The 18363-nt window shown below is 33.9% G+C and overlaps 3 protein-coding genes across 5 annotated transcripts in view; 1 reads left to right on the top strand and 2 right to left on the bottom strand.

Annotated features, from left to right (window-relative positions):
* Positions 1-18363, bottom strand: part of LOC130630623 (sterol carrier protein 2-like) — a 71615-nt gene that overhangs the window by 35529 nt on the left and 17723 nt on the right. The window lies entirely within an intron of this gene.
* On the bottom strand, positions 1694-10942 carry LOC130630621 (membralin-like). Of its 3 annotated transcripts, none has more exons than XM_057444185.1 (11): positions 10837-10942; positions 10459-10691; positions 8633-9119; positions 7439-7546; positions 6660-6782; positions 6188-6288; positions 5606-5663; positions 4899-4982; positions 3717-3849; positions 3449-3548; positions 1694-3132 (listed from the first exon to the last, which is right to left on the bottom strand). In XM_057444185.1, the coding sequence occupies exons 2-11, from the start codon at positions 10675-10677 to the stop codon at positions 2308-2310; spliced, it is 2238 nt and encodes a 745-aa protein (XP_057300168.1). In that variant the 5' UTR covers positions 10678-10691; positions 10837-10942; the 3' UTR covers positions 1694-2307. The 3 variants fall into 3 exon arrangements, with proteins under 3 accessions (XP_057300168.1, XP_057300169.1, XP_057300170.1); XM_057444186.1 differs by having other exon boundaries at positions 10869-10929; XM_057444187.1 differs by lacking the exon at positions 10837-10942 and adding an exon at positions 10804-10828.
* Positions 16035-17610, top strand: LOC130630632 (uncharacterized). The gene has a single exon (XM_057444202.1). It carries the CDS (start codon positions 16142-16144, stop codon positions 17192-17194), a length of 1053 nt encoding a protein of 350 aa, XP_057300185.1. The 5' UTR covers positions 16035-16141; the 3' UTR covers positions 17195-17610.

Below are 18363 nucleotides of genomic sequence, written 5' to 3'. Positions count from 1 at the left end.
AGCCTTCTTGTTGCATACATGTTGTTGAAATTCGCAATGCTTAAATTACGCTCATTTAAAGTTGTACGACCCTATGAAGTCCTCATAAAAAAGTGACATCGTCATTGCAGCCTTAGATCTTTATGTGTTTGGGCTGTATCATCTTCCGCCAACCTTGTTCCCGGGGCATCTTGTATTTTGGGCCCTGAGGACGAGGTTTATCTTCCGCATTTCGCAAATAAATACAGTTGTCAATTTAAAAAGCCCTGAATGGACACAAAAACGTTTGCTACGTTTTATGAGTTTCTTAAGGAGGGACAGAACAGCCTTGATCCCAAGTCTGTTGAATGTGTGACAGCGAGGCGAACATGGACTCGGTATATGATTTTTACACCCTCGTCTCCAGGGTTTTTTGTCTTTTTGATATTTGATTTGGTTTTTACAGACTCTTAATTATTGCACTCTTGTTTCATTTATTGTCAGATTCTAGGTTTTATTATGGTAAAAGAAAAAGAAACTTTTGAATGATCACCAAAATAGTTTGCATTAAATATGTTATGTTTACGATATTTTCTTGAAGCTAAAACAAATCTTGTGCTTCATTTATTGAAGATAGGGTAATGATCTGGTGACTGTTGAATTTGGACTAAAAATCAATCAATGAAAATCAATCAAAAAAACTTTATAAGCATCAAAGCTTTTTTTATTTGCACAAGGGTGTTGTGTGCCATTACAAAAGACACGCTTGTATAGCATGTGCCGTATGTCGACTAGATCCCGCATATTCAACATCACAGAGTTTTTTGCCGGATGTTAAAGCCACTTTGGCTAACTTGACGCAAACCCTCAATAAACCCTAGAAAAAAATTTCCACATACTCTGGCAAATTTTGGTATTTTGGGACTAAAAGATCCGTAATACCAAAAAAGCACGTAATCTCATCACGTGGTAAATTTTTGAGAGCAAAAATTACGTGTTTTATCTTTTCAAGTAAATGACTGCATTATTATTTACGCAAATGACAAAAATGTACCGGAATAATAAACATTTTATCCACGGCCACACATTAACAGAACCAGGAGCCAAGAAAGTTTATTGACTCACTAAAACGTACAAGACCAAAACAAATATACTTGTTGTCAACCTCGTCCTCAGGGCTCTTTGTCTCTGCGCCTATTGATAGGTCTGATGTTTGTCTTGCCTTTGGGAATGCAGAGACAACAGGGTCTGGAATCGAAGTTGACTTGTTATCATGTCCGCTTTAAGGAGGTTTCAACTCAGGAATGAGAAAGAAATTTCATACTAATATGACTTGAATTTTCAAACGTTATCTAAAAACTTTTCCGAAAGTGTTTATATATTGCTGAAGTATTGAAGTCAGTTAAAACTTACCCGGATACAAACTTTACAAACTTGTGCATATGCAAATCTGATTGCAGGTATTTTGATATAAAAATATGACCACTCCACTGACATTTTTGCACAACGGCCACGGTCTAAATATCATAATTCTTTTACATGCAGAAACATTAGACAGTGGATGGCTTAAGGTGAAATGGCTTAACTGAATCTGCTCAAATAAGCGTTTTTTTAATGAGCAGTTTTAATACGCGCCAGCCAGCTTGTAAATGTTCAGGGAGATTTTAAATGACGCATAAAACCCGATTTTTTAAGAAAAAGAGGAAATAAGTAAGGGGTAAAAATAATATAGACATTTTAATTTGAAGATTGTTTTTACCTGGCCACATTAAGTCATAAATTTAAGTTAAATAAACAAACAGACAATTTACAAACATTTGAAAATAACAAAAATAAAAGTTTTTAATAATTTTTAGGCAGTTTATTTGAAAAGATTCGACTTAAAATTCCAACCACATGAACTCTTACAGAACCACGTTTGGGGAAAGCTAACCCAACATTTCTGAAGATAGTCATACTAAGACTTGCTGGTCCAACCAAGATCACGATAACACCCACAGTGACGAGCTGAGCGGATATGGAGAAGCTATCCCCAGATACTGAGAAAAGCTTTAACCCACCACTGTTCATATAAAAACGTAAATTTCTGAAAGATTGGTAAGAGGTAAGCAGGATAAATTTACGGCGGACGATAAGCGTGATTTTTGTTTGTAAACAAATATTTCTCACGTGAGAAAAAAGCTTCGCTTTTTAGCTTGTTGTTCAACTGTAAATTAAACATCTTTTGGAACCTCAAAACCATGAAAGTTATAAGATGCACTTAAGTCAGGAGATATATCTCTCCCCTCCAACAATCTACCATGTCACAGCATTGTCGCTCCAAATAAATTTCTCTCACAATTAATATGACTACCTAGGTGTTTCATCATCTACACTACATCTCATGTCAGCGGCATTTTTGTCACTTGTATCGCCCAGTTCATATTCACTGGTTGCATTATTAGATGTATCACTGGATATGTTATTGATACTAAGTTCTGATGACGTTTCATCGTTACATACACCTAAACACAGTTCATCTGTTTTCAATGGATTCAAATTAGATTTATTGATATCACTCCCAACAAGTTCTTCGTGTTGTGGAGAATCTATTGGTAGTTCGCAGCAAGAAGCTGTCAAGTTGTTTGTTTCACGCTCAGCAGAGGAATTTATCGTCTCGTTTATTATTACATTATCTACACAAAGACTAACAACTTCTTGAACATTACTGTTGATGTTCTCAACTAACGTGTTTTCGGTCGCCGGTTCATTGGCCACGGCGGTAGCAGCCTGGTTTTCAACTGACCTATCAGGGTTTATTTCGCCCTCCTCCACAGGTGGTGTTTCAGTTCGCTCTGCATTCATGCGATCCTGAATATGATGTATAAAATCCCGTACCATTTGAATGAAAGGTCGATCCGCCGCGAAGATAAATATACGGTTGGCGCCGTTGGAGATTTCCCGCACACGTGTGCTTCCTTCTGGTTGGTCCTGTGGTTGATCAGCATTCTCTGGCGGTTGGTTGGGTTGTTCTGGAGCGGTAGGTGCGTGCTGCTGTCCAGATACCATCTCGATACCTTCCACGATCATCTGCACAGCTTCGTCTAGATAGGCTTCTTCATCACGACGTGCGTTGTGTGGATTGTTTTCAATAGCGGGAAGCTCGTAGTTATGAAAAAAATACAACATCGAATGCTAAAAGAAAAACATATGTAAAGTATATTAAAAAGTAGAAATGGAAAGTGCGCATACTGCTAAGCTCGTTTTTAGGGAAAAATAATTCCCAAATTCACATGTTGGGCAAAAACAATGGTAGCTCATTGCCTTTTAAAATGTGTTTAAAAATATCAAATAAGAAAAAGATTAACTTGCGAGTGAAATTATCGAACGTTACACACTCTCCTACAGTCACGCTAAAATCTAATAAGAATAGCATTTCAAAAAAGAGAGGATAGTACGTGAAATACAAAAAAATGCAGTGTATTGTTTATGTAATCAGTAGTTTTCTGACCTGGATAAGGAACCACGTTGCAGCCAACGCAAGCGAACTGTACTGTCCATTGAAACGATAATGATACGCATAAAACAAGAAGTGGTATAGATAGAAGAATCTAAAGAAAGTTGAAATTTTTAGTTGAAAGAAATACACCGAACTGATAAACACATTGGACCGGACACAACTGGGGACTTTGGTGCAAAAATAAGGTAAACAAACAAACAAAAAAAAAAACAATTCTACTTGAAATTTTTGCAGGGAACAGAAAATTAGGGTAACTCACCTAAGCCAATATTTTTGCGACATGACGGTATGACAACATATAGTATCAAATTGATCCACCGCCCAAACAATAAGAATGATGTAAAAACTTGTCGTCGTGTCGTTAAAATATTCCGACATAATCGTCTCCATGCCTACAGAAAAAGATGTAGACGTAAAACCATCGTGGATTGCAAATATATTTATACTTTTTTTACATATTTGTTTATGTGTCCTCTAAATATTTAAATTTTAGTCCAACATAGTCTTCAACCTCAACTTCAGTGAATTCACAATATGATGCAGAACTAAAGGTCTTTTTAACATAGCGCAATTTTTGTAGCGCAATCGATTTAGTGCTAAAATTCTGATAGCGAAATCATACTACTGTTTTAAAGTAGCATTTTTTCAAAACATCAATGCAGAATAGTTATGAGAAGTATTATCAATTTTGACAGTAGAGTATTTTGGTAGCCGATATAGTAGAACGTTTCAAAGTTAAGCTCAATTTCCACTCGTAAACAATACGGGTCAAAACGGAAAGAAACAAAACTAAAAATCTACTTTAATTCGATCGACTACTCGACTAAAAAAATTATAATAATTTAACTTTCAGTCTAAATCTGAAGGAATAATTCTATCAACCAATCAGATTTTAGAAATCACAATTTTTCGAATCATACCGTTTCATTTGTAAGGGGAAAATTCAAATTTACGGCGCATTTTGCTTTCAAAAATTTCTTCCCAGACCAGTTAAAAGACGACAGTAAATTACCAAGAAGTGACAAAAACGTCGTATCGTGCCGACAAGCGACAAAAAACAACTTATCTTGTTTATTGGGCCTACACCTTTTGTTCTTATGTGCCCATCTTTCTAATATCCTTTTGTGCATTAATGCGACACAATTTTACCTCGTGATTTAAAGTTTTATGGTATTTTTAGCATTGTATTATTGTATTATATATTAATAAATTTTCATTTGTATTTTTAATTTATAGGGAGAAGAACCATATTTTTATATGGAACCCAAATTTGAAAATAAATAAATCTTACTGACAAGCGACAAAAAACGACTTATCTTACCGACAAGTCACAAAAAACGACTTATCTTACCGACAAGTCACAAAAAACGACTTATCTTACCGACAAGTCACAAAAAACAACTTATCTTACCGACAAGCCACAAAGAAGGAATTAACTTACCGACAAGCGACAACACGACAGTAAACAATGGAGCAATAGGAAACGCTAACACAATATTCATATCCAACATTTGCAACACGTTAACTGAAATCAGAAAATAATTTATCAGGTGACCACAAAATTGTTTTAAAATGAGTAAAGTGAAAGCAGAAACACAGATTTAATTTTAATAAACTACTGAGATTAAGAACAAGTTGTGGAAGCAACGATCCATTCCGAGTTCTTATTTTTAATTCAAAAACGTTTGTTGATCCAGTATTTTTCATAACGATATGATTGCTTGTCATGTCGTATAGCTGAGGATTTACGTTTCGTTCTAGTCTACACCAACGTTCAACAATTTTGATATTTCCCGCCAAATTCCGTACGGAAAACATCATACGTTTGCGTCCCATTCTTAGTTGCGTGAAGGTACAAAGTTTTTTTAAAAACGTTTGGACCATTTCGATCCGAAATAATACTATAAAACGAATGTTTTATCTCATTCGCATCGCTCGATGATGAGAGAAGGATCTCTTGAAACATCGCTAAACGTAAATCCTCAGCTCCACGACATGACAAGCAATCATATTTTTATTTGTACTTTAAGCGCAACTTTGTGTTCCTTGGAATCCATGACACTTTTATTAGAAGAACATAGATAAATCACTAGAGTTTATAAGTATGATTTCATAACCTATTGTCAGCTGTGAAATGCAGCAACTTACTTATGAAGAAGAAAACTTGTTGATGACAATATCTCAGAAGAGTGGAAATAGAGATCGTCTAAAAACAAACAAACAAAAACAAACTATTATAATAACACAAAAATTATTTCACAAAAATAGTCATTGGGGTTATTTTTACTGATCTGCGGTCCTATGTTATAGGTTTGTGTATAGGGAACAGTTTTGAATTCCCTCATTGACTGAAATGAAGTCAAAATTGTTATTATGCTTCCGTCAAATTTACGTAAAAGGTTACGTAACTATTTTACATTCTACAGAAATAAAGCAATGCAATGAAATGATAAACAAGGTTAAAAAAAAGATGCATTTTAATGTCTCAAAAAAAGTGTATTCTATAGAATCATATCTTTTTGCTGTGACATTGTTTCATGTTGTGAAAAAAAAGTTTTACATTGGTTTACTATCTATACACCCCTGTCTTAACGACCACCCCTCTCACTGACACACGGTAGACGGGGGCAAAGAAAAAGGGTTCCTGAATCTAGTGTTAATTTGATATTCAAGACACTTCTCGAATTTTGTGAGTCAGTTCTAAAATACAAAAAGTTAGGTTTCACTTACGAATAAAAACATCAACAACAACGAAATGACATAGGAACCTCGTCCTATTCCCCAGGGTACAAATTTGTAATGATCACCCGTGACTACGTTGAGCATGTACCCTACGAAATAAAATCATAATAAAAATTAAATAATTAATGATAGATAAATATTAAAATATTTAAGCCCTACTTATGTTAAGCTAACACAAGCAAAATTCCAAAAAATATTACTATCTCAACATTACCAAATTTATGAAGTCTGGACCATTGTTTGGATTTAAAATAAATGAAAATTTAAAACATTTTCTGGGTTTTACATTATTTACTATAAAACTATACATTACGAATCCCAAATTCCCGAAATGATATAAAATTTAAGAGTGCAGGATTTGTGAATTGAAAAAATATGTGCATATTCTGGTAGATCATTAGGTCATAGTATTTAATCCTAGAATTCTCCATCAAAGAAGTTATAGAAAGTTGTTCTTCACCTGTGTTGTTTTCAGCGTCTGCAACTTTTTTGATGCTGTTCATCAATACATCATCATATCCAAGAAAGTATTTGAGAAGAAACCGGCTAAACTTATCGCCTAAACAAGCTTCTTTTGTTGGATCTTAACAAAAAATAAAATCTTTACAAAATAAATTGACATTGGAACTCATAATGGCATGATGATAACACTATTATCAAAACAAAATCCAAGATAAAAAGTTTTTCGAATATCAATTAGTACTCCAGTAGTTATTTGAAAAATGTTACACCAGTGCAGTTTGTCATTTCGTAACTTAACAAACAGTCTACTATCAACCCTGTCTGATTTTGCTCAAACTTTATAAATATATATCAGCAAGGTGAGATAATCATGAAAATTTCAGCTGATTAACTAACTAATAATATCATTAATAATAATAATTATTATTAATATTGTTATTCAAACTTACCCTAGCTGAAGGTGAGTTATCACGAAAATAAAAAAAAATTATTCATAATAGGCAAATACCAAAATGGACTTTGGATTTTTTTTAAATGAGAGGTTGACAAATAAAAAATATTAACACAAAGTTTCTGTCTACTTCCAACAATATTTTATAAAAATAATAAAAAGTTGGGTTGGCGATGGAATTCGCCCAGTATAAATCGGATGAAAATTTAACAAGTGAAAATTTTCCAACACTGACAATTTAGGAAAACTTCTACCTCCAATAAACAATAAATTTTTTTTTACAATTTAGAAGATAGTGAACAAGGTAAACAAAAAAATAATATTACCTAACGTGATGACACGAACTGGTATCTTTAATCTTTTCCTTGTTTCCTGTGAAAGTCGAAGAAATCCAAATTCTTGTGAATATTCAAAGATGTAATGTCTCTCCGCTTCTAAGAAGGTGGAATTTGATAAGTTTGATATTAAATTCAAACAAATAAGAGCTGTCTAATATTAAATGACTCTTTACATAGTTATTCCATTTTAAGACTGTATTTCGAGGATTATTTCAACAAATAACAGTTTCAAAACTCCCACTCCGATTTTTTATGCACAGAATGAGCATCACTTAACTCTTAAAATATATATTATTATCCTTTGTGTTAACTAAAAGAAAGTGTGTTGATTATCACCAGTCCTCTAAAATTCACAAACACTTTCATGTGTTGTATCACGCATCCCAAATGCCAAGTGCCGTCTCAAATTACAAAGGTTGTAATCCTATTCGTGCTGGAGAGGGGGGGGGGGGGGCTGATGCAGCCCCCTCTCCCTTCCCTCTTTAAGTTTTTCCATAATTTTTATGGGCTTATAATAACACCTTTATATTTAGTTTTATTTGCCTTCCAAAATTTGTGATTTTGAAATAAAAACCATATACAAATGTGTGGCATGTTGAATAATCAGTATCTTTCAAACCTGCGTCTCAAATAAATCATTCGTAGAGAACTATCATTTCACTGTGCCAATTTGTTCTAGTTATATAACAGTCAGTAATAATTAAAGTGCTACTGGAATATTACGTAACAGGGTAACGAAGAAGAAGGTTGAAGATAACCAAGATGGCGGTTGAGCGACGAGAAAAAAAATATTTAAAAAGCTATAGCTGTAGTTACATGAAGTTTTAACAAAAAGTGAATATATCATTTAGCAATTCTTATGCAAACCTTTCAGATGAGTTTAACTTGTAAAAGTAACTCGGGATCCCTTTAATAATAATATCAGTTCACAAAAAATTGCTTTTATAAAAGAAAAAACTCTATGCAACTACAGAATGGGAGCACTGAAGGCCACTTGCCATTGATCCCTTCTTAACAGATATTTTCTTGGGATTTGGATTCACAATTTTAGCATGTTCTTTGTAGGATGATTTGCAAAGACCGTATTTTGATTTGTAAATTGTAACCTGCTATTTGAAATGTACCTTGGAAATTATGCCTTAACGGAAAATAAATAATAAATGTGTATATATAAAAACATACCAACAGACTCTGCAAGATATTTCTCGTAAAATGCCAATAGACTTCCTTCATTAATAATTTCTCCTGGTATAAATCCTTTAAAAAGAGCACCGCTACGGTCCGCCACAACGTACTCATAGTCCTGGTATTTCTTCCAATTAACATCATTTCTTTGAAATAAGAAATCTGACAAGTTCATACGATAACATTGGTCACGATAACTAAATTGATTATCTTTGTGTCGGTAATATTCTTTCATGTCTGCGGACATAGAATGACAAGCTTCTTCTGAATACAATTTGTTATTATGACATGGATGAAATAAAACCATGTTTTCTTTAGGAGAGAAAAATCGTGGAAGCTGCTTCTTTAAACCAAATCCAGGTTGTATTTGAACACGCAGTATACCATCTCGTGGCCAATTATCAAGAGTTGCATTCAAGCAATGCATGGGTGCACGACCAAATGAGAAATGGAGATATGATAAAAATGTGAACAGTAACAAACCCTAAAAATGTAATATTATTATTACATACAGCTATGCTGATGTTAGCAAGAAATTTATTTATTTAGCCAACATGGTATTTTTTACTTTATATTTATACCCAATTCAAGAACTAGATACAAGGAATATTGTTTAAAAATAAATCAATACTTTTTCTTTCAGGGGCCTAAAAAAATCAGTTTATAAAGTTTGAATGCATTACGCAATTCTAAGCTTTAAATTTTTTTAAATTTACCCATTGTTATTAGTCTTTAAATCTAAAATGTCTTTATTCTAACCTAGAATTCCTAATACATAAGTCATGACTAACATACAAAAAAAACTTAATTCCATGAGAACTGTCAAAATTGAATTTCTTTTTAAAATTAAAATCTAATTTTCTATAATCTGCAGAATATCTCATGAATTTCTTTGTTTACCTGTTAGGGTACCTAGTGGACTCGCTAAATCAATTTGCTTTCCTTTTTCAAATTCAAGTCGCAATCCAGTAAAGCAAGGCAAAATTTGCAATTTTTTATTTTTTCCTGTTCTTTAAAACAAACTAATGTTTTTCATTATTTCTAAGTTTGTATTATCACCAATTCGGGTCATCGAAATCACTTCCCCTTCAAATAAAAGGTCATCAGCAGCGCATAGTTGGCCGCATTATGGCCACATAGATTTCTCCTTTAAATTCAATAGTACACCATATACTAACCAAAATTAAAAAAGAAACTTGCGTGATCATTAAGGCACATTCACCTATAGACAAACAAAACTGCCAAAAAATCCATCTGACACCAAATTTTAAATTTTATTAAATTAATTATTATTAAATTATTGTTTAAATTTAAACCTTAAAAGTTCAACATTTTCTATTTTTTGGCTATAAAATACAACATGTCCTAAAATAAAAGGAAAATAATTACTATCAGCACCTGCCCCACTCTTACAAAAAATGGCTCTTATAAATCATTAAGTTATTTCATTACCAGACATGTATAGTTTTCTTGAGGTCTTTTTTGAGGCCCAAAGGGATTTCATGTAAGGGTTTGTTCCCCTCAGGGTGTCAGCTAAATAATCGCAACAGTAACTGTTACTATGAAGTTCTGTGAGAGTCTTCCAGAGGACGGTTTATGCTTCCAAATCTGTTGTCTTAGATGCCCAAAAACAGCTCTGCCAATGTTAATTCTTTATAACATTGATCAAATATGTTAAGTCATTGTTGTGTTTTCTAACTTACTTGCTACCATTTTAAAATCTGTGTGCATAAACATACCTGATCTCACTGATAGCAAAGAAAAGCAAAAACAAATAATCTGACCATATGTGCAATAATTAGCTATAAACACACTTTACATACCTTTAACAAAACTATAGCTTCCAAGATTATGCGAAATCTTTTTGGGACAATTCTGGAATACATATTTCCAATTTTAATGAATAACGCATGAAATAACCGATCTCTTGGGTTGACATTGTTTCCTGCTTGTTCTAGCCTCCGTCTTCGTTGGATATCAAGATCTCGTTCCATGTTAGCTACGACTGGTGGCACAGGTCTGTCATTTGAAGTGTTGCTCATTTTTCAATGTCCAGCTGAAATGTTTTAAAACACTTGTTATAACAAAATTTAGAGATTTTGTTTTCATAATAGAAGGGTTGAGAAGAGTGAACCTAAGTAGAGTAAACCTGAGCAGATTGAGCATACTTATTTTGGATGGCTGATAATATAAAAAAAAACCTTCAGTCCGAAAAATCCTCTTCACTATTAACCTAGGGTCATTGATCATTTCTTTAAGGTTAGCTGTTAAATTGTTATCCTATTTCCTAAGGCAAGAAAACAGGAGAAACATTACAAAACAATTTATGTAATAAATTTAATATTCCATTGTTTCGAAGAATTGCTGTTCTAAGGATCATAAGTAATCTATATATTAATTTAAAATGTCTACATTTCATAAAAAAGTCCCATCTAAAATAAATTAATCCTACTTATATTGTCAATCTATGCCCCTGCAAAGTAGACTGCCTTAAAAATGGGTGTGATTAAGCCGGCCAACCCACACAGGGTTGCTGCAAATTATAACAAAACTCTAAATACAACAGAGACTGTCAGATTGAGTTTAGAGATTGGCTGATACTCCTATACAAATGCTATATTTGATATAACGCAAACATAACATTTAGCAGGAAATAAGAGAGGACTTAAAAAATTGGTAAAAAGGAAAAGAAACACATTAGTGGGGAAATATTTAAAAATCAGGCAAATATTCCCTAAGTTTATAAGTTCTGCCCTTTCTTGGTAAACTCTCTTTGCAAACAAGAATCAAATTGCAAAAGTTAGTGAAAAAAAAATTAATTTCAGTTAACTGTCTGTTATTTTTAAGACACACAATTACTTGTCAAACTTTTTCAGATTTGAAGATTGTGTTCCAAACTTTTATTGGGTGTAATATACAAATTTAAGTACGGTGGTTGCACAGCCACCTACATCGGAGAAACTTTACAACAGCTCAAAGTTTGTGGAAGTAAACACATGGGCGTGACTCCCCTAACAGGTAAGACATCTACGTCATCAAGCCAATCAGCAATTAAGGAACATCAACAGATATGTGATCACGTACCATCTTTTAATGATTTCGACACACACACACTTATCAAAATACTTATTTCTCTCTTGAAATAAAGGAGAGTTTATTCATACTAAGAAATAGTTACTTGCTGAAAAACAATATCACATCAGTGCCATTTAACTTAATAGCTAATTATCTGTCCTAATTTTTTTCCATATGTGCAGCATGTTTAACATTCAGTAAATTTCTTTTAATATATAACTCATGCACATTTAATTATTTGTTTAACTGGTTAGCTGTGTGGCAAGATATGCAGAATTATTTTTATTTTGTTTTAAAAAAAAGTTTGTAGAAAAATACAATAAAATAAAACCAGCGGAACTGATGTAAATAGTGAAGCCAGTACCAAAGCGGAAAATCAAATATTTTGCAGGATGAAAGAGCGCAACTTGTATTTTTTGACAGAAACAAGACCACAGAACCAAAGTGTAAAGACGGGGACTCCAAACAGTTTTATATGCCGAGGGTGTGTAGTTGAGTATTATGCTGAATTGTTCAAACTTTGAGCGTAAAATTCAGAAAAAACAGCACAAAAAAGATACAACTCACAGTAACTTTTTGGAGACAAATTTTTACTGGTGTACTTACACCAACACAACATAGCTAGATAGATAGATGTGCATATTTTACATGGCTGGCCTCACACATATCGAGGGATATACCCTGCCTATTATTTTCAGAAGGGGCCATAGCTTAGATGGAGAGTCCTAGAGTATTTAATGTTCATTTTGATCTACGCAGACCCAATAAGGGCCCGCGCTCTATGGCCCACACAGTGTGCTATCTCTCCAATTTCCCTTACATGGCTTGGGTTAACCTGGGGCTATGGTACCATTCACTCTCCCATGTTGAATCGCCGTCAAGAGGAATCAAACCTCTCCCGCACATAGTACGATAGCTATAACCACTAATCTACGACACCACCAAAAAACCTAGGTAAACCTCCCCCCAAATGTATACCATGCCGGCAATCCAAATCAAGTATATAACTATTCACATTCACGAACAGCCAGCCAAATTTTTATTTGATTGGTGAATCTAAGGAAATTTGAACTATAAACTGCAGTACCATCATTAAAAGCACCGATTGACAAAGAGCTAAGAAGTGGAGTAGTTTACAAAATTCAATGTTCATGCTGTAACACATGCTATGTTGGACAAACAGTCAGGCATTTAATTACTTGCTTCAAAGAACACCTGTCAGCCTTGGCACAAGTCAGAAAACACGCCAAGCATTGCTGTAACATAGAAATTACAATCAACACCGTCTTGTGCAGAACATTTGATGACTTTGGAAGCTTTGTGGGTCAGGGCAATCAAACCCACTTTAAACACCAAGGATGAGTACAGAAGCAGGGTGTTAACAATACAAGTTTAGCTGTTGTTTTTAATGTAATGTAAACCACTAACCACTTTTTCTTTTAAACTAACTATATAAATGTTATTCCCTTGTGTGATTTTAACATTTTATTTTATTACTTACTTGACATGTTGATAGATTTTACTGTATCTAAATGTTGTTTTAAAAAAATTGTTTTTGTTTTTTCCTTTAAAGTATGAATATCATCATTATCATTATCATTCTTGGCTTAACGTGTATGTTCCATGCTAGCATTGGTTGGACGGGGTATATTAATGACCTTCTTTCAATCTGATCTAGACTGTGTTAGATCTAAATTCAACTTACTCTGTATCAAGTCTGTCCTTATAACCTTCTGCCAAGTTTTTCTCGGTTTGCCTCTGGGCTTTGCGTCAGGAACTATCAAGTCTCTACACTTTCTTACCCAATTATCCCCCTCCATTCTTTCCAAGTGCCCCAGCCAATTCAATCTTCTTATCTGAATAATATCTTTAATTCTACAGATACTTAGCCTGCTTCTTAGCTCATCTGAACTCTTTCTGTCTCTCAGACTGGCGTTACACATCCACCTAACCATTCTCACATCATTCCTTTCTAAACGGTCAAGATCTTCCTGCTTCACTGCCCATGTCTCACAACGTACAACGTAACACTTCTTACAAAGGCCTCATACAACCGACCTTTTAACTCATTTGACAAGACTCTGCTAGTCAACAAAGGAAGTAACTCTCTGAACTTTTTCCAAGCAGAACCTATCCTGCAAGTAACACTTCTTCCAACACCCCCTTCACTGCCCAACATATCAACTAAGTAACAGTTCTCAACTATCTCTAACGAGCCACTGTTGTACATCATTGAAGCTGGAAATACTTCATTCTCTATAATCTCACCTTTGCAACGCTTATATAAAAACTGAATGTCACCTCTTAACCTTCCACCAATACAACTGCACTTCTATGTACCCAATGCTAGTCTGACAAAAAATTGAGTTACTACTAACCCCTTTCCTGCAAACTCCACAGGGCCACTTTCCAACTACAAGGTCACACTTGGCTGCAATGCTACTAATCATGACTTTAGACTTTGCTGTGTTCACCCTTCGCCCTTTCTCTTCTAGTCCTTTCTTCCACTTCTCAAAATTTTCAACTAATTCTTCCATCGACTCTGCTATGAGAACCAAATCATCTGTATACAATAACTCCCATGGACAACCTGTTCTGAACTCCATCAACAGTGTTTCTAAGACTAGAACAAACAACAAAGGACTAAGTACAGAACCCTGGTGTACACCAGCATTTACACTAAATTCATCACTAGTGAATCGTTAATCCTGACACAACTTCTAGCATTGCTGTACATAGACTGTACCATCGTAACTAGCCACTCATTCACACCTAATTTTCTCATAGCGCACCAAATAGCTTTGCTCTATCAAAAGCTTTCTCTAAAAATTTTATTTATTGCTTTTATTTTAGTTATCCTGATGATGGAAGAAAATTCTGAAATGTATTGATAAAAAAGAAACTTAATATCATAAATAATAATGTCAATACGGGAGTTTACGTTTTACGGGATTCACACGCATGCATGGAAAAAATCGACAGGCTAAAAAATGCACATCTTAGGTGAAGAAGGTCAAATTATGGTTAAAAACCTTTTTATTTATATATGTTCTAATACTAAATTACATGCAAGCTACATTTAAAATTTAAGATGCCTCTATTTGGAAATAAAGTTTGAAATAGACTGGTCTTCGGCTTACTGCCTGCATTATTGTGCTTCTTGATTTTTATAAGAGGAAGGAAGAAAGGAAAAATTTATCAACAGTTTAGGATACAGCTCATGTTGTGTAATAAACAAATAAATAAAAACAATATATCACAAGTACTTTTGAAGGGAAACAACCACTTAGCAAATGCTATTAAGGTGTGGGGGCCACCAAGTAGACGGAACAAGGAATAAGCACAAGCACACAAACGTTAACTGAGACATGACACTATCGACAAATCAGTCAAACCAGATCTAAGATTTATTAGTGTTAATGAAAAAATTCCAGATATATTTTTGGGGGTTATTAACTGAGTAATATTGGTTGGGAGTTGGGATTGGATCCAAAGTCTTGGAATATAAATAACACGTCGCAATGAAACTGATCAGGTAATTTTACCTGATCAGGTAAAAATTACCTGAATGGGCTAAAATTGCCACATTCACTAAAATGGATGTAATTTTTTTTCTAAAGGACACTCTGGCACACAATAAACTACCAATCCAAAGACTTATCCCTGAAATCATACAATAAGGTACACAGGTAGGCACTATGTTCACACATTCCCATCTAATCGAAATATGCTGATAAAAAACCCGAATCTTTTGTCGATAACACCCCTATAAGAAGCTATATGGATAGCTAGATGTCCGACATTATTTTACATTGCTAATGATGGAAAAATGATTGTCTACTAAACTATCATGTTGAAGAAATGATAAACTTTTAATTCAATAAATAATTTCTTTCTTCTTTCTATTGTTTTCTGAAGGTGACCTTCGTAAACAGAAGTTTTCCGTGTTTCGTGTATCTTCCTAACACATCAAGGCAATATGTAGAACTGGGCAAACGAGACAAAACAACACTAGCCTGGAAAGAGTCGTTGTTAATTCAACAAATTTATTTGCTAGGTATAAGTTAAATTATTACTTACTAACTATATGCCACGAGAATGAGCCAGGATCGTTGTTTGCTCAAGTTTAGAAAGAAATTAATGTTCATAAAGGTTAAATTCACTGAATGTTAGATTTCAAACATAGTTTGTCAAGCCTAAAATGGATATTGTCTTTAATCCTTATTTACTTATTTATCTGTCTCGATAGTCTTTCTCTTTCTATGAACAACCATTTAGAATATCCATAATAATCGAGAAATGAAAGCGAAACTTCCTCCCAGGGCCCAGCCCTTTCGCTTTTCTTTTCATTCACAACGACGTGTCGAGCAAAGCGCTGGCAAAGGAGTTTGTGAAAGTTGAAAGTGGTGTTTTTCTCAGAAGAAATTGGAGATGACTGCCAACTCCAGTCCAAATCTATTTCGTCTAAGTCTTCCTGAATGGCTTAGAGAACAAGTGGATAGTAAGAAGCACAAAGGAGTCTATTGGATTAACGAAAAGGAAAGAATTTTTCACGTACCTTGGAAACACGCATCAAGAAACGGTTGGGAAGACGGAGATGTGTCTCTGTTTAAAGCTTGGGCCATCTATACAAATCGATACAGAGAAGGTATTGACAGACCAAGGCCTGCTCTGTGGAAAACAAACTTTCGTTGTGCCATCAATTCACACAACTCCATATGCTTTCTTAAAGACCAAGGTCAGAGAAAAGGAGATAAGGCGCATCGAATAATGAAACTTATTGACCCACCAAAAAAAGGTAGGAGACTATTAAATTCACCAGAAGACGATTCAACTGAAGTTCCACGTAAGTTAGTAAGACTGACATATCCCAACTTTGGTCCTCCCCCAGACTCGAAGTCGCATAAAGCACAGCAATCATCAAAATCTCAAAATGTTAACAGAGATAAAATGAAAAATACTAGCCTTCTTTGTGATCAATGCATCGAATTAAAGCGACGTATGCATTTCATACTTGAATCTGCCATAAAGTGTCCACAAAACATTGAAAACAACCCAGACTATCTAAATATTAAAGCTAAATGCATAAATTGGTTAACTTCAAAAGCTCATATATGTAACGATAAAGATATTAATGATATGATTGAAAATATTTTGCCAACATTGCCATTTGTACCTAACAATGAAGCCAAATCCAAGCCAAATCTACAAGATTTATATGTAATTGGAAAGGCCCTACAATCTGCCGATGGTAGTGTGAACGTGATTGTGAAATCAGAGGACGATATTCATAAAATTGATGTTGTTACACAGGAAGAGGTTGGCAATGATAAAACTGTGGTAGAAAAAATAAAAAAGGAATGCCATTCAGATGAAGATCAAAGTGATGTAGAGTATGACGATTCATTTTTTCGGCATAAAGAAGTTGAATGTCTCGCCATAAGCGAAGGTGAAGATGAACTTATAACGCCGCGTAATGTTTAAATTTATTTCATGATATGTGTGTTAAATTATGTAGTGTGTGTGTTCGTGGAATGATTATAATTATATGTGTGTGTTCGTGGTCATATAAAACGATATATATCTTTGAAACTTTGAAATTGATTTTTTTTCAATTGTAAATAAATGCAAAGACAAAATGTTATGTCATTGAATTCTCAGTGCAAGGCTTTATGTTTTTATGCAATTTAATTTATTTAACATTGGTAAAGAAAAAAGTCAAGCCACAAAGTTTTTATATAATTATATATACATGTAATTAATATGTACAACATGAAAACACAAGTTGTTTTGGAATAATTAGCTTTTTTCTCTAGTTTATCCATAACTTTATATGATTATTGTTTTTTGCTGCAGGTGATGGTTGTAACAATCCTTATAAAAATATGGCAGCCAATGTATCTAGAGGTTTCACAGTTATTTCAGTACTCTCCTTCGCAGATGTTAAAATCATTCTCTATTTAATTACAATGAGAGAAACCCAAGAGGTCATTTCAGTAATTATGGAATGTATAGATGTTTAAACTGTTTCAATACCCCAGCTGCTTCATTATTTATAAATAGTTTATCAATTGCTCCAAAACAATATTCCTTTTTTATGCTTTTTGGAGGGATATGAAAAATGTTTAAATTAATTTTTCAAGCTTTTATTAGGCTGAAATAAGATATGATATCTCAAGAAACAGACTGATAATATTGAAAGTACTTGGTTAAATAACTTTCATTTTAACATGAATAAAAAGTGAAAGTAACCAATAAACAATACGAAGGAGATCTAATTAACTTATGCATGAGAAGTATGAGAGCAGCTTTAGGGTGGCTGATTTTAAATGACGACCCAAGGAAACAACATTTTAATCAACTCTTATTGCCAACAAAGCCAGGCCAAGCTTTTCGTCATGTAGAGGACTAAAATCTTTTCGCATATTTCGCAAATATTTGGTCTCAAAATACCGTTATCATACAAGCGGCTCCGTTAACGAATTTTTTTTTCAAAATCTACTTTAGTACTTGGTAGAGTTTGAGGATATAAAATGGTATTCATGTCCAATTTTCCTCTTGAAATTATTGTCGTCATTTGTAGAAGAGACAGACAGTTTTTGTGGACGTGTCGACAGGAAATTTCGCAACCTAGGGAATTGTAAAGAGTATTA

This window comes from Hydractinia symbiolongicarpus, chromosome 2 (assembly GCF_029227915.1).
Source record: "Hydractinia symbiolongicarpus strain clone_291-10 chromosome 2, HSymV2.1, whole genome shotgun sequence".
Lineage (NCBI taxonomy): Eukaryota > Metazoa > Cnidaria > Hydrozoa > Anthoathecata > Hydractiniidae > Hydractinia > Hydractinia symbiolongicarpus.
Note: the sequence above shows the minus strand (reverse complement) of the source record. Positions and strands in the feature narration are given on the sequence as shown.

What these genes read in the sequence shown, in the direction of transcription:
- LOC130630621 (XM_057444185.1), bottom strand. Translation starts at nt 10,677, where the DNA reads ATGAGCAACACTTCAAATGACAGACCTGTGCCACCAGTCGTAGCTAAC. An exon ending in AAGCTATAGTTTTGTTAAAG is followed by an intron (nt 9,120 to 10,458) that starts GTATGTAAAGTG and finishes TTACATTTTTAG; the next exon opens with GGTTTGTTACTGTTCACATT. An exon ending in TGTTGTTGATGTTTTTATTC is followed by an intron (nt 5,664 to 6,187) that starts GTAAGTGAAACC and finishes GTTTGTTTTTAG; the next exon opens with ACGATCTCTATTTCCACTCT.
- LOC130630632 (XM_057444202.1), top strand. Translation starts at nt 16,142, where the DNA reads ATGACTGCCAACTCCAGTCCAAATCTATTTCGTCTAAGTCTTCCTGAA.